Below are 12,500 nucleotides of genomic sequence, written 5' to 3'. Positions count from 1 at the left end.
TTCCAACAACCTGAAGTCGTGAAGACAAATGAGCCGAGATGCACCGTTTCCTGTTGGTTTGCATAGTCCGCTTTGTTTACTGGGTTTACCGGTCTTGTCTGGTGGGAACCAGCACTTACAGTACAGAACAGAACAGAGACCTGCACCGTGACAGGGACCAAAAGCTCCCCCCCCCCCCGATCGCTTCTTAAAATCACAGCTGGGGGCCCCAAAGGTCCTCCACGCTGATCGTACAGTGGACTAATAATGATCAGTAGTTTAACATGACAGCAAAACGTGAACAAGGAAAAAAAAAAAGGAACCCGGCAGCTTGGATGACGTACCGTCAAACAACAGCATTTCTAAAACAAACGTCTGTGAAACCCAAACCCGAGTTCTCGACGAGAGTCGGGAAAACCTAAAGTGCTGTGACGACCGTAAAAAGGAGGGAGGGGCGACGAGGACCTCCAAAATGAGCAATCCAACGGGACAGAATTAGAGAAAGTGAGACGTTTGGTCAAGCTTCGTTCAAGAATACTCCGTGCTCGCGCACAGTCCTATAAAACAGCCCAGAAAAGAACGAGACAAATAACAAAAACCCCCCCCCAAAAAAAAAAAAAAAAAAATTGCAAAACAGTACTTTGTGCACTTGAACGTTCCGAGTGCCGATGTGTCCGGATAACACACACACACACACACACACACACACACACACACACACACACACACACACACACACACACACACACACACACACACACACACACACACACACACACACACACCTACCTACCTCAAAATAAGTCGTCTTCATCGCGCTACAGTCAGTGCTTTATAAAAAAAAAACATGGGATCACAGGGGAAAAGTCATCGACAAATCAATACGAACGTATGAGGAAGCGGCACAAACAAACGGCTGAACCTTCACATCTTTCAAAGTCGGAATGACGGAACAAAACAATAGAATAATAAATAGAAACAGGAACTCCAAACACTTCTCAGAGCAGCGAACAAACCTATCTGTTTAAAAAAAACAACAACAATAATAATAATAATAATAAAATAAAGTGATTAAAAAGAACCCTTAAAAGACGACCACGACGACAACGCGTCGTTAAAAGAGAGACTCGCGATTTGAGCTAAAAGTTGAGGATCGGAGACGACGTCGCTGGTGCTCCCCCCCCCCGCGGCCTCGGACGGGTTCGTTCCGCTCGTCATCAGCACAAGCGCTTTCGGAGGCGAGGCGCTGCGGAGGGGGTGGGGTGGGGGTCGCGTTTGGGAGGCGGGGGCTGGTTCTTTGAATCTCTGAATGGTTTGGGGGCGAGTCCGGCGGCGATGCAGCAAAAGAGGAAGCCGAGGGGAGAGCACTCAGACATTTTCAAGAAACAATGTTTTTCTTTTCTACTCGTGTGACTTGAGGGGCCGAGGCGGAGGGACGGACAGAGGGACAGGGAGGACAGCTTCTCCTCCGCCAGCCTCCATCTTGGGTGACGGGGGGGGGGGGGGGTGAGAGAGAGAGAGAGAGAGAGAGAGAGAGAGAGAGGGGCTGGCGGAGGGGGGCAAGGTGAGCAGCAACCGGTTTTGTTTCCGACAGTTTGGGATCGTCTCTCCTCAGTTTATTAAAAAAAAAAAAACTTTTTTTTTTTTTTTTTTTTTTTTCCTCCTCTTTCCTTTCCTTCTTTTCGGATTTTTTCCTCCGTTTCTCTCCTCAGAACTTCTTGGGGCCCCAGGCGGACGTCTGCTTGGGGGCCACGGCCGTGCCGAACGTGGGGAAGTCCTCAGCGCTGCTCATGTCGGGAGCCTGGAGGACGGGGCATCCGGGAGATAGAGAGTTAATAACAGATAACAGACACAAAATTAGACCATATACATATATAACTATATATGTATATATATGTATATATATATAGTTATACATTGTTTATGATTTTTATTGTTTATGATGTTCTTAACATGATACCAGCTGCAGCTACCACACGTTGCAGCTACTGTGTGGCGCTGGAGAACCCAACAGCAGGAAACGGTCAGAGCGTCCCAAAACCCTCTTATAAACCTCATTTATATTATCCCGTAAATCATTTTTTTTCGGGCGCCGCCGTCACAGGTTCCGAGTCCCGATCTCTCCATCCAAGTTCTGTTCCTCCAGTAAAAAGATTGGAGGCGGCGAGGCAAGCTTCGCAAGACTCGCGTGGCTCGAAGAGATTATGCGTTGGATGAGAGCTTCAGTGGCTCAACCTCGAGTTCACTTTTAAAAGCCGGCGACCCAAAAAAACATGCTGTTTGAAAGGGCCCAGAGACCAGGGCTGACGGCGGAGGAGACCCCGGCGGCATGAGGGGTCGGACGCTGCCCAGTGCGGCGTCGCAGGTTCAAGTCCTGCACCTTGCATCAAATGACCGGAGGAGTCGACCGAGTTCCGTGAGACTCGGCGGCTCAAAGAGATAATAGGGAGGTTCAGGGCTGGATGCTGAGTGAGCTTCTGAAAAGTGGCGCCCTGAGGACGCCTGAGGCTCGAGGGCGGAGGCGACCCCGGTGGCGCGATGGTGTTGTAGTCGCGGACCCAAAACCCGGGTGTTGGGCCGGCGGCAGGTTTGAGTCCCTTTCATCCCGCTGCAGTGGGTCTGGTCATGGCACCCCCCCCCCCAGTCTCCGGGAACGATGGCGCTGGGGTTTTCGGGAGGAAGTGGTTGGAGCTCTGAAGTACTATTATTGTGGGTGGTGGTTGTGGTGTCACCTTGTTGCCTGGGGCGTTCCAGGGGGCATCCCGCACCACAAAGCCCTTTGCTGGACCCCCACTGCTGTCGTCCCCTCCCGGTCCTCCCCCTCCGCCTCCCCCGTGGCGAGACGGAGGCTTCATGTAGGCGGCCATGGTCTCCGTCTCCGTCACACTCAGCATCTGGGTGGGGGCGGAGAGGAGAGGATGTGAAGCAGGGAAAATCATGGAACCTTTATTAGGAATAAAAAAAAAAAAACTAAAAAAAAAAAACGAGTAGTGTCGTCTCACGATCTTAACGAAAGACAACAACAAACAATCCGCGGTGCTGCTCACGTATTCCTCCTCCAGGTTGAGGAGGTGATCGATGGCGTTGTCCACCGTCTCCGGCAGCCCCGTCACCACCACCCGGTCTGGCTCATTGGAGCCGGGCTGAGGAAACCGGATGTCCACCTGCGGATAATCAGCATTATTATGATGGCCTGATTTTTTATTCTTATATTATTATTGCTCACTTTGGCATTTTTCTGCACGTATTGTGCAGGAGACACATATAAAAGAATCTAAATAAAATGCAGATGGTTGATAATGTTTAAGAAATCCATTGTGAAATACTGCATCAAAAATAGTACAAGTACATACATAAATGAATAGAATAAGCAACCTTGCGTTACATTATTAAAAATGTAAACAAATTTGCTTTTAAGAGCTTCCTACGATATAGAGCAGTGGGAGACGGGGAATTTGTAATACCGTTTATGATGTATTCTAACTTGCTGTTGTCTCGGATGCATCTCACCTTGAACTCCTCCATCAGCTTGCGGATGGCCTTGCCGCGGGCGCCGATTATGCGCGCGTGCGTGCGCGGGTCCAGGTGCACGTCCAGGCTCACCATGTCCTGCAGCTCCGTCACCAGCTGCTGGATCGCCTGGCGGGCCTCCTCCGCGTTCCGCTCGTAGCCCGAGATCACGATCACATCCTGGAAGAGAGGAGGAGGGGGGGTCGTCGTCACAGGTAGTGAGGACATCACAGGAAGTGGAAGAGAAAGTGGGGGATGTCACAGGAGGAGGAAGTCAGGGAATATCACAGGAAGAGACAGGCAGACAGGCAGACAGGCACGCACGCACACACGCACACACACACACAGACACCTGCTGCTCGTCTCCCTTGTCGGGGAACTGAATGCTGACGTCGTGGTCCTTCCTGATCTGGGAGATAACCGCTCCCTTGCGTCCGATGATCTTGGGATGGAATTTGGGATCCACGGACATGGTGACCTTGAAGCTCCGCAGCATCTGGCGGACAGGGACGGAACCATCACTTTCCTCTCTTTGCCCTCCTCGTCATTAAAATCAGTGCTGCTATATGGTTCCCGAGCAGCAGGTGTATGTGTGTGTGTGTGTGTGTGTGTGTGTGTGTGTGTGTCCCACCCTGTCCTCCTGTTCTGCCTGCAGTTCTTTGACCCGCTCCAGCATGCCCAGCTTGGCTCGCTCCATGTTGGCCACCTGACCAGTAACCCTGATCACATCCAGCTGCTGCTCTGGCTGCGGAACCCAGATGTTGACCTGCACCACACACGGACATAAACACTTGGGCCGGGAATTCTACGGCGATAGGGGACTTGATATCATCTTGGGATTTTGGTTATTGCAATTAAATGTTGTCTTTACGGCTGGGTTCCATAACAACTACAACTACCTGTCAGAGTATTAACTTAAGACAACCATATAACCAACATGGACACATCATACGGAGGAACGGTTCTGACCTATACCGCCGATGGCCAGCAGGGGGCGGCAGAGAGCCGACAGACTGACCTCATACTCCTCCATCATCTTCCTGATCCCAGTGCCCTTCTGGCCGATGATGTAGCGGTGCAGCTCGTAGGAAACCTCCACGTCCTCCGTGATGGGAACCAACGCCTGGGGTTTGCACGAGAGGTGTATTTATCAACAGAAGCACGAGATAAGAGATCGTGTGGTACAGACGGCTCTGATGGAAAAGGTTTTTGTGTTGTTTGGGAAGGATTCCACTGTTTGTGTCAACCTTGGACATATCCAATAAAAAAGAAGAATAAAAAATAAAAGTTGTTTGTGGCAGACTACTATAAAAACATTTTTTTTTACACCTTTTTTTTCTTCATTACATTTTTTTTTTCTTAAATATACAGACACCGAAACCATGCCGTTACCGCGGCCCAAAAAACACGATACGTACTGAACCGTGGGCCCACTGCACCATTGCATTCCTCGTGAAAAAACAACAACAAAAAAAAGACTGTCAGAGTGAGCTTCTGTTACGCACCAGCAGGGCGGCCTTGGCCAGCTCGCACTTCTCCGCCCGCCCCGAGATGGTGATGATGTCACACTTGCGGGGGATAAACTCCGACTCCGGACTGGCCTCGCCATTCTCGTGGGGCGTCGACTCCTGACCCGCTGTTAGAATATATAGAACGTCATTATCGAGAGAAGCGACAAAATAAGCCAAAAAATAATAATAATCTTGGTAGAGGACAAAGAAAATCTTTCTTACTAACCCTAACCTGAACCCTAGAATGCATGGGTCAAAAATGAACCTTCATTTTTTCCTTTCACTTCCATCTAAAAAAATTCAGGAATTCCTTATATGAAGGTGTTTTTGATGACGTGAACTCATTCTTCCTTGATTAGTTAGATTAAATATTAATAGAAATATTCATAATTTAGAAGTAAATAAAAAGCAACTCATTTTAGACAGGGTCATTGTTGACCTGACATGCACACTGAGTGGTAAAAATGATCTTAACAGTTCAAAATAATAGTTATACTGTATACAGACTACACTTGGTGCTGTTGGATCTCACTGCAGCTTTGGATACTGTGGACCACCGCATCTTGGTTGAGAGACTTGGGCAGTGGGTGGGTATCTCTGCGTCAGCCCTGCAGTCTGTCTGGGTCAGTCCTCCTACCTCTCTGATAGAAGTTTTGCAGTTTCTGTCGGCAGCTTCGCCTCCTCATCTGAAACTTTGTTTTGTGGTGAGCCCCAAGGTTCAGTCCTTGGTCCTATTCTGTTTGCCTTGTATGCTTCCCCTTGGACAGATAATAAGGCACTTTAAAGGTATCTCCTAGCACTGCAACGCAGATGACATTCAATTATACGTCTCATTTAAACCTCAAAACAATGAGCTAAATTGTCAGTTTTAAATAACTGCCGAACTGCTACAAAAACTGTCTGATTCACTCTTGTTTTTTTTTTTCCAGCTGAGTAACATTGCAAAGCTCAGGCCTTATTGTGTCTCCAAGTGGAGCTGGAAATGTTAACTCATGCTTTTATATCGTCCCATCTTGACGACTGCAACTCCATTTTCACCTGTCTCAGCAAAACACGCCGGGGTCGCTTACAAAGACGAGGCCACATGAGGCCTTCGGAACGTCTCATGTGACACCGATTCTGATTACTCTCCACTGGCCCCCCCATCCAATTCAGCTTCCAATTCACGGCTGTTGTGAACACCTACAGCACTCTGCATGGTCAGGCACCTGCCTACATGAGAGATCTATTGCAGCCCTATGTCACCAGCAGGTCTCTAAGGTCCTCTGATGAGGGTTTGCTGGTTGTTCCTCCACCTAGACTTAAAACTAAAGGAGAGGTTGTGGCTCCCAAACTTTTGAACTCTTTCCCTTTGGACTAAAGATCTGTGGACACTGTGAACACCTTTAAGAAACAGCTCAAGACCCATTTGTTAAGAATTTCCATTTAATTCTGTTTTTTTTGTGTTTTATTTCTGTACATATGCTTATTTCCTCTCCACCTTGCGACGTCTCTGCTCTCGAAAGGTGCTACAGTATATAAATAGTTACTTACTTACTATAATTAAAGTCTACATTTTTAATTTAAATTTACTCTCACAATACAGTTGAACTGAATCCTATCTGCCAACATGTTAGTATATGTATGTATGTATGTATGTGTGTGTGTGCGTGTGTGTGCGTGTGTGTGCATTGGACCTGTGTTGCTGCCGCCGTCGTCCCTCTCGGGGAATTTGACCTGGACCTCGTGCTCCCTGGTGATCTGCTGGATGCGGCAGCCCTTGGGTCCCATCACAGCGCGGTGGTAGCGCTGGGGAATGGCAACCTCTACGCTCACCTGGGACTCCTGCCGAGGGAGGGAGGGAGGGAGGGACGGGTCTGAGTTAAAAACAACCCAGTTGCTAGAGAACAGAAAGGCCATGGTCTGCCTCAAAGCAACACTATGTAACTTTTTTTAACCTTAAAATAACAGCTTGTAAATCATTTTGATGCTACACTGACTTGTAATATGTAGAATTTTCATACTTCTCTCATATTTAAATCGGCAGCTCGGGCATGGCACCGAATTCTGTGTTGCGATTTGGTCAGGCAGATACCGATACCGATTACATAAGGAACCGGTGCCTTAATGGTACCAGGCAGCTCTAAAATGAAATAAGATATTACCCATTTTAAAAAAGTTTAAAAATAATATAAAAATAGAAAATCAATATGTGGCACTCAAATGTGGACACTGCGAGAGCCTCAGCTCTCCATCTCTCCTCCTCCATCTCTGTTACCCCGTTTCCACTGCACCAAAAACCAGGTAACACCCGCAAACATCCGGCATTTGTCCCCAGTGGGAAATGAAAAACCTGGGTCTCTCAGTCCCAGGTCAAATGACCCGGCAATAGACACTGTTTTCGACCCGCTAATTTTGGCTCCTTTACAGGCAGAAATATTTTCTTTTTCCCCTGAGCCCTGAGTTTAACTTCCTGTGGAAAATTTCCAGAAATTTCCTGCAAAATTTCTGACCCTTTGCAGCCAGGATGTAAGATGGATCGGATCGGATTTCACACCATTCAGCAACACTTTGATGAAAATTTCCCTTTTACGGTGTCTAGAGAAACCTACACTCGTGCATTAAGGATATCTCAATGATATCAGATAATGAGATCTCCTGCACTCGTAAAAAAACAAACAAAAAAAACAGACAAAATAAACCTTCTCCAGCGGAAAGAGTCCTCCCCCCTGCTCCCGTCCTCTCACCAACTCCTGGACGATCTCCTGGATGCGTCTCTTGGCGGCCTCCACGCAGTCCTTGGCTCCCTTCAGCGTGACGCGCTGGCTGTGGGCGCCCGTGCGTGGGAAGCTGACGGCCACGCCGCCATACTCCTCTGCCAGCTCCCGCAGCACCTGGCCCCGCCGGCACACAAAGTAGCGGTGGTGCCGGGGGTCCACCACCATGCTGTCCTCCACCACGTCGTCCTGGCGAGGGGAAGAAAGAGAAAACAGTCAGAAAGAAATTCCATATAGAGAAGAAATTAAAGGCATTTAAAATGAGCGGCGGACATAAAACACCTAGGCGGAGTAAGAGAGGTGTGGGGTGAGGTAGAGCGGAAGAGAGAGGTTGAGCGAGAGAGAGAGGTAGAGTGAGGTAGAGAGAGAGAGAGGGAGAGGTAGAGTAAGGTAGTGTGAGAGTGAGGTAGAGTGGGAGAGAGAAAGGCAGATGGAGACAGAGAGAGGGAGGTGTACGGTGATAAATATTGTGATAGAGCCAGAAAGGATGTAGAACAAGCAGAGAGTTGTTCGTGTTTTCGTTACAGTTCTGTCACCCATCACTGCCCCCCCCCCCCCCCATATCTGTCTCCTTTAATTCATCTTGAGCTTCCTCTGCCAACCACATGATTTAGAGAAATCCAAATTGGCAGTTTGAGAAGTTTGGGAACAGGAGGGTGAGGAGAGAATGGGCGTGTCACCTGGCTTGGCGGTGTGTACCCAGCGATAGCGGCGAGCTTTTATTTTGTAGGAGTCGGGGAGGCTCACCAGGTTTTTGACCAGCGTCTCCAGCTCCTTCTGGGCGAGCCGCACCGCCTCCTCTCGCCCCACGATGGTGATAAGCTCCTGCTCGGTGTCGTCCGGCGACGGGAAGATGATGCGGGCGCCCGTCTTGTCCCGCACGCGCCGGATGTTGGCGCCGCCCCGGCCGATCAGGAACTTGTGGTACTCCGACTTGGCCTGCAGCTCGGCCGTGAAGTTGTTGACTTGCTGAGGACGGGGGAGCGGTGGAGGGAACGCAGGGGGAAGCCATAAAGGAGCCAGAGAGAGAGGAACTGGTTGGGTCAAATCCACACAGGGCAGCACTCTTTCCTCATATTTGGTTTCATTTTTACAATCAAGCAGAAGTTCTTTCGTAGTTGAACTGGGAAGTAGCGAGAATCTACAACGCTGCACTAGTTAACAGACAATTTCCCCCTTTCCTCATTCTATATTCCCCCTTCGAAATGGCGGTACAGGCAGTACTTTAAAGGACAACTCCTGTATTTTTTGACTCCCGATGATGAAAAATAAGGCTTAGGTTAAAAAAAATTTATTGTGACGCTCGAGTGAACATAGCAACCGCTCAAATCAGTATTCTGAGCCCGCCCCACCCTACCTTCTCCTCCGCCAGCTGCAGCAGCTGCCTTTTGGCCTTCTCCACCTCCCCAACGGGCCCCCTGATGGTGACCTTGTCCGAGCCGGAGCCCTCGGAGGGGAAGTGGATGTGGACACCCCCGCAGTCCTCCATGACGGAGCGCACCAGGCAGCCCTTGGAGCCGATCAGCGAGTTGTGCAGCTTGGCCGGGATCACCACCTCCATCTCCTTGATGTTGGCCTTCCGGGAGAAGAGAGAGAGAGAGAGAGAGAGAGAGAGAGAGAGAGAGAGAGAGAGAGAGAGAGAGAGAGACACCAACACGTTCAGGTGCATCTTTGTATTGGTAAGCTTGTTTTCTATTTGATGGGGTTAAACAGCCTGTGGCCTCACCAGCTCTCTCTGGATGGCCAGGATCCGGCCCCTGGCGGCCTCGCAGTTGTTCCGCTTGCCCGTGATGACGATCATCTCTGAGTTGCTGTTCTCCATCGGCAGGTCTATCTTTGTGTTGGTCTCTTCGCGGATCTGACAAGACGAGCACATCCCTCTGGTTATGTTCAACCAAGAGGCCTATTCCTAGAGTGTAGTGCAACAGCTTGGAACAATACCGCATTTGAAATGAGCACAAAGTGCGCTGACATCATTCAGCACGAGTTCAGAATCAAACTTCCTATTCCCACCTTCTTGATGTTGGCGCCGCCCTTCCCGATGATGTTTTTGTGAAACTGCTTGAAGATGGGAACGGAGAGGGAGAAGCTGTTCTCTATCTACAAAACATTTGAAAATGTAAGATTACAGTTGGGTCTAACATTGCATATTCGTATCTGTGCACATTGTGAGGAAGACAGAGATGTGTTTCCACATTTATGGGTTTAATGAATGAGAAATTAATGAACCGGTCTGTGTGTGTGTGTGTGTGTATGTGTGTGTGTGTGTGTGTGTGTGTGTGTGTGTGTGTGTGTGTGTGTGTGTGTGTGTGTGTGTGTGTGTGTGTGTGTGTGTGCGCACAGCAGTGTTTGGCAACCGGCAGTGCACAGGCCCGATCTGGTCCATGGCCAAAATAATTTGGCCAGAATGACTGTACAAATACAAAATATGGAAAAAATGGTTGTGATACACACAGCCTATGTATGTATTGCAACATCACACAATCTGGGCGACACAAACTGCCCCAAATACAATCAATAAAATCAAAATAGCAATGTACACCACTAGAAGACCCTAATTTAACTGTTAGATTCTACTGCTAAATATGACTAGGAATTACTGTAGTTACAGGAATAATTTGGTTGTTCAGAAATCCTTCAGGTCGTACCAGCTCGGCGATGATTTTCTGGAGGAACTTGGCACATTTCTCCACCTCGTTCTTGGGGCCTCGCAGCTGCACTATGTCGCTCTTCTGGGCCGGGTCGGGAAAATTGATGATCACCTGAGGAATGACACGGAATCCGTCAAAGTACTGAAACATTTTCGACAAGCGAACAAACACAAGGGGGTTTCAGGTCGCTCACCTCTGGGAATTTGTCTCGGACCTCCTTGATCTTCTCCCCTTTCTGGCCGATGATTGTCCGGTGGTATTTCTGCTCCACGATCAGGTCTTTGGTGCGCTCGTTTTCCTGGTTGTTGGGGAGGGGTATAAATGTTGAAATGCCCGAAAGAGCTTTGAGTCACCACAATATAGTGAATGGAATATACCACCAAAAGGAGGGCTAATTAAAATAAATGGACCACATAATATCACCCGCATTTCCACCAATGAGGAGTAACTACTGATGGGCACATTAGTTGTTACACACCCAGTTCATCTAATGGTTTCACAAAGGAGAATGGATAGCACATAATTAAGAACCACTTATGGGTAGACCTTCGACTTACATCAGGTCTCAACCACGGACATTATCTTGATCCTTTTAAAAAGACACAACCAAGCGCCATTTGCCTTTGTGATGCCCATCGTACAGATTTTATCAACTTGCCACTAATTACAATCAGTTAACCGCTATTATGGTCTGCCTCTGCATTTGAAGGATGCCCAATTAAAGTGGTAATCCGTAACATTATTATGTTTTTTTTAAATCACATGTTTGATTTTCAACCCTTGGAGGAACAAATATCCCCAACACCTCGTGCGGCTAAGAAAAAACAAAAACAAAAACCAAGGAAAAACATCTTCGATCAGAAGAAGTTGTACTTTGAAGAGGGGAAAGTGACGACGTATTAGACAAAGGTAAACCCAGATGTTGGAAAACAAAACAAAAACAACAAAAAAAACCATTGCATTTTAAAGTGGAATTCTGGGACTTCTAGTGCAGTGGTTCTCAACGTGGGGGTCTTTTATGAGGCCCCAGGGGTCCCTAGCAAAAGAATACATTTTTAAACTTCACTATTATTACGCTGATATTACAGGAAGCGCCACTAGAGAATATAAAATAATGACTGTTTTGATTCTAGCGTCCCAGTTCTCCCTAACTATAGTATAGACATGCATGGAAGTTTGAACTAAATCATATCAAATAATAATAATCTTCTCAGATCGGGTTCTCAGAGACAAAATATTATCAAATTCAAGTCCTTGATAACCACTTCAAATCAAGGTATGAGTAGCAGTAGTAAAGCACTGCAGGTCCCCTCTCACCATCCTCTGGACCATCTCCAGAAGCTCCCTGCGTGCCAGCTGCACTCCCTTGGGGTCGCCCTCGATGCGGACCAGGCCGCTGCGCTCCGAGTCCTGGGGGATGCGAACCGACACCTTGTACTGCTCCTTGATCCGGTTGACTGAGGCAAAAGGGGAGGGCGGAGCGACAAGGGAAGGATGGAAAAAGGTGGAGAAGCGGTTTCCGCCCGCAGCGCCGGTTCATCGGAACGGTATGGATCCATCTACACGGCGTGTATCTACTCACTGTTGGCTCCGTTCTTCCCTATCAGGTGTCTGTGGAAGCGCTGCTCGATGATGACCTCCGTGTAGTCCATTCTCACCAGCTGGAGAGGAACCGCACACGATAAGAAACAGGAAGTCTTAGTTTGGAGATTTGTCAACTGCTCATTCGGTAATTCATTGGATTTGTCAACGTGAATAAGGACTGGGTTGTCTCTTCGGCAGTGTGTTGGCGAACAAAAGCTGCAGGATAATAAAGTCCGACTTTTGTTTAGAAGCCTGACAATATTTACCTACATACCTGGAGGATTCACAATGAGATGAGACTTGGGGAGATACGGCATCAACAATGCAAGTAGATAGATAGATATAGATAAAAAATACAAATTAAATAAAATATATGTACACAATAAAGAGAAGTTAGCAGGGAGTAACATAGCTGACTATGGTAACTCGTGAGCCTAATATGGAAAATAAATACAGTCAAATACAGTACGTAACATAGCATATCTTGTTATCTTGTTGGTGTATTTACT

At 47.9% G+C, this 12,500-nt stretch overlaps 1 protein-coding gene across 1 annotated transcript in view; it reads right to left on the bottom strand.

Moving 5' to 3' along the window:
* Positions 1-1,687: 1,687 nt before the first annotated feature.
* Positions 1,688-12,500, bottom strand: part of hdlbpb (high density lipoprotein binding protein b) — a gene marked incomplete at its 3' end in the record, with an annotated part of 26,178 nt that continues 15,365 nt past the window's right edge. The window contains exons 11-28 of the mRNA XM_080023782.1: positions 11,990-12,068; positions 11,725-11,864; positions 10,601-10,705; positions 10,405-10,518; positions 9,770-9,856; positions 9,483-9,614; positions 9,114-9,332; positions 8,504-8,725; positions 7,727-7,945; positions 6,677-6,824; positions 4,995-5,125; positions 4,508-4,612; positions 4,121-4,255; positions 3,842-3,985; positions 3,490-3,669; positions 3,027-3,143; positions 2,712-2,873; positions 1,688-1,780 (exon numbers count right to left, since the gene is read on the bottom strand). Of these exons, the coding sequence (XP_079879908.1) occupies positions 1,688-1,780; positions 2,712-2,873; positions 3,027-3,143; positions 3,490-3,669; positions 3,842-3,985; positions 4,121-4,255; positions 4,508-4,612; positions 4,995-5,125; positions 6,677-6,824; positions 7,727-7,945; positions 8,504-8,725; positions 9,114-9,332; positions 9,483-9,614; positions 9,770-9,856; positions 10,405-10,518; positions 10,601-10,705; positions 11,725-11,864; positions 11,990-12,068 (2,532 nt within the window). The remainder of the gene's footprint in view (positions 1,781-2,711; positions 2,874-3,026; positions 3,144-3,489; positions 3,670-3,841; positions 3,986-4,120; positions 4,256-4,507; positions 4,613-4,994; positions 5,126-6,676; positions 6,825-7,726; positions 7,946-8,503; positions 8,726-9,113; positions 9,333-9,482; positions 9,615-9,769; positions 9,857-10,404; positions 10,519-10,600; positions 10,706-11,724; positions 11,865-11,989; positions 12,069-12,500) is intronic.

The sequence above is a fragment of the Zeus faber genome (genome assembly GCF_960531495.2).
Source record: "Zeus faber genome assembly, chromosome: 22".
Classification (NCBI taxonomy): domain Eukaryota; kingdom Metazoa; phylum Chordata; class Actinopteri; order Zeiformes; family Zeidae; genus Zeus; species Zeus faber.
The sequence above is the reverse complement of the archived record's forward strand: the minus strand, read 5'-3'. Positions and strand labels throughout refer to the sequence as shown.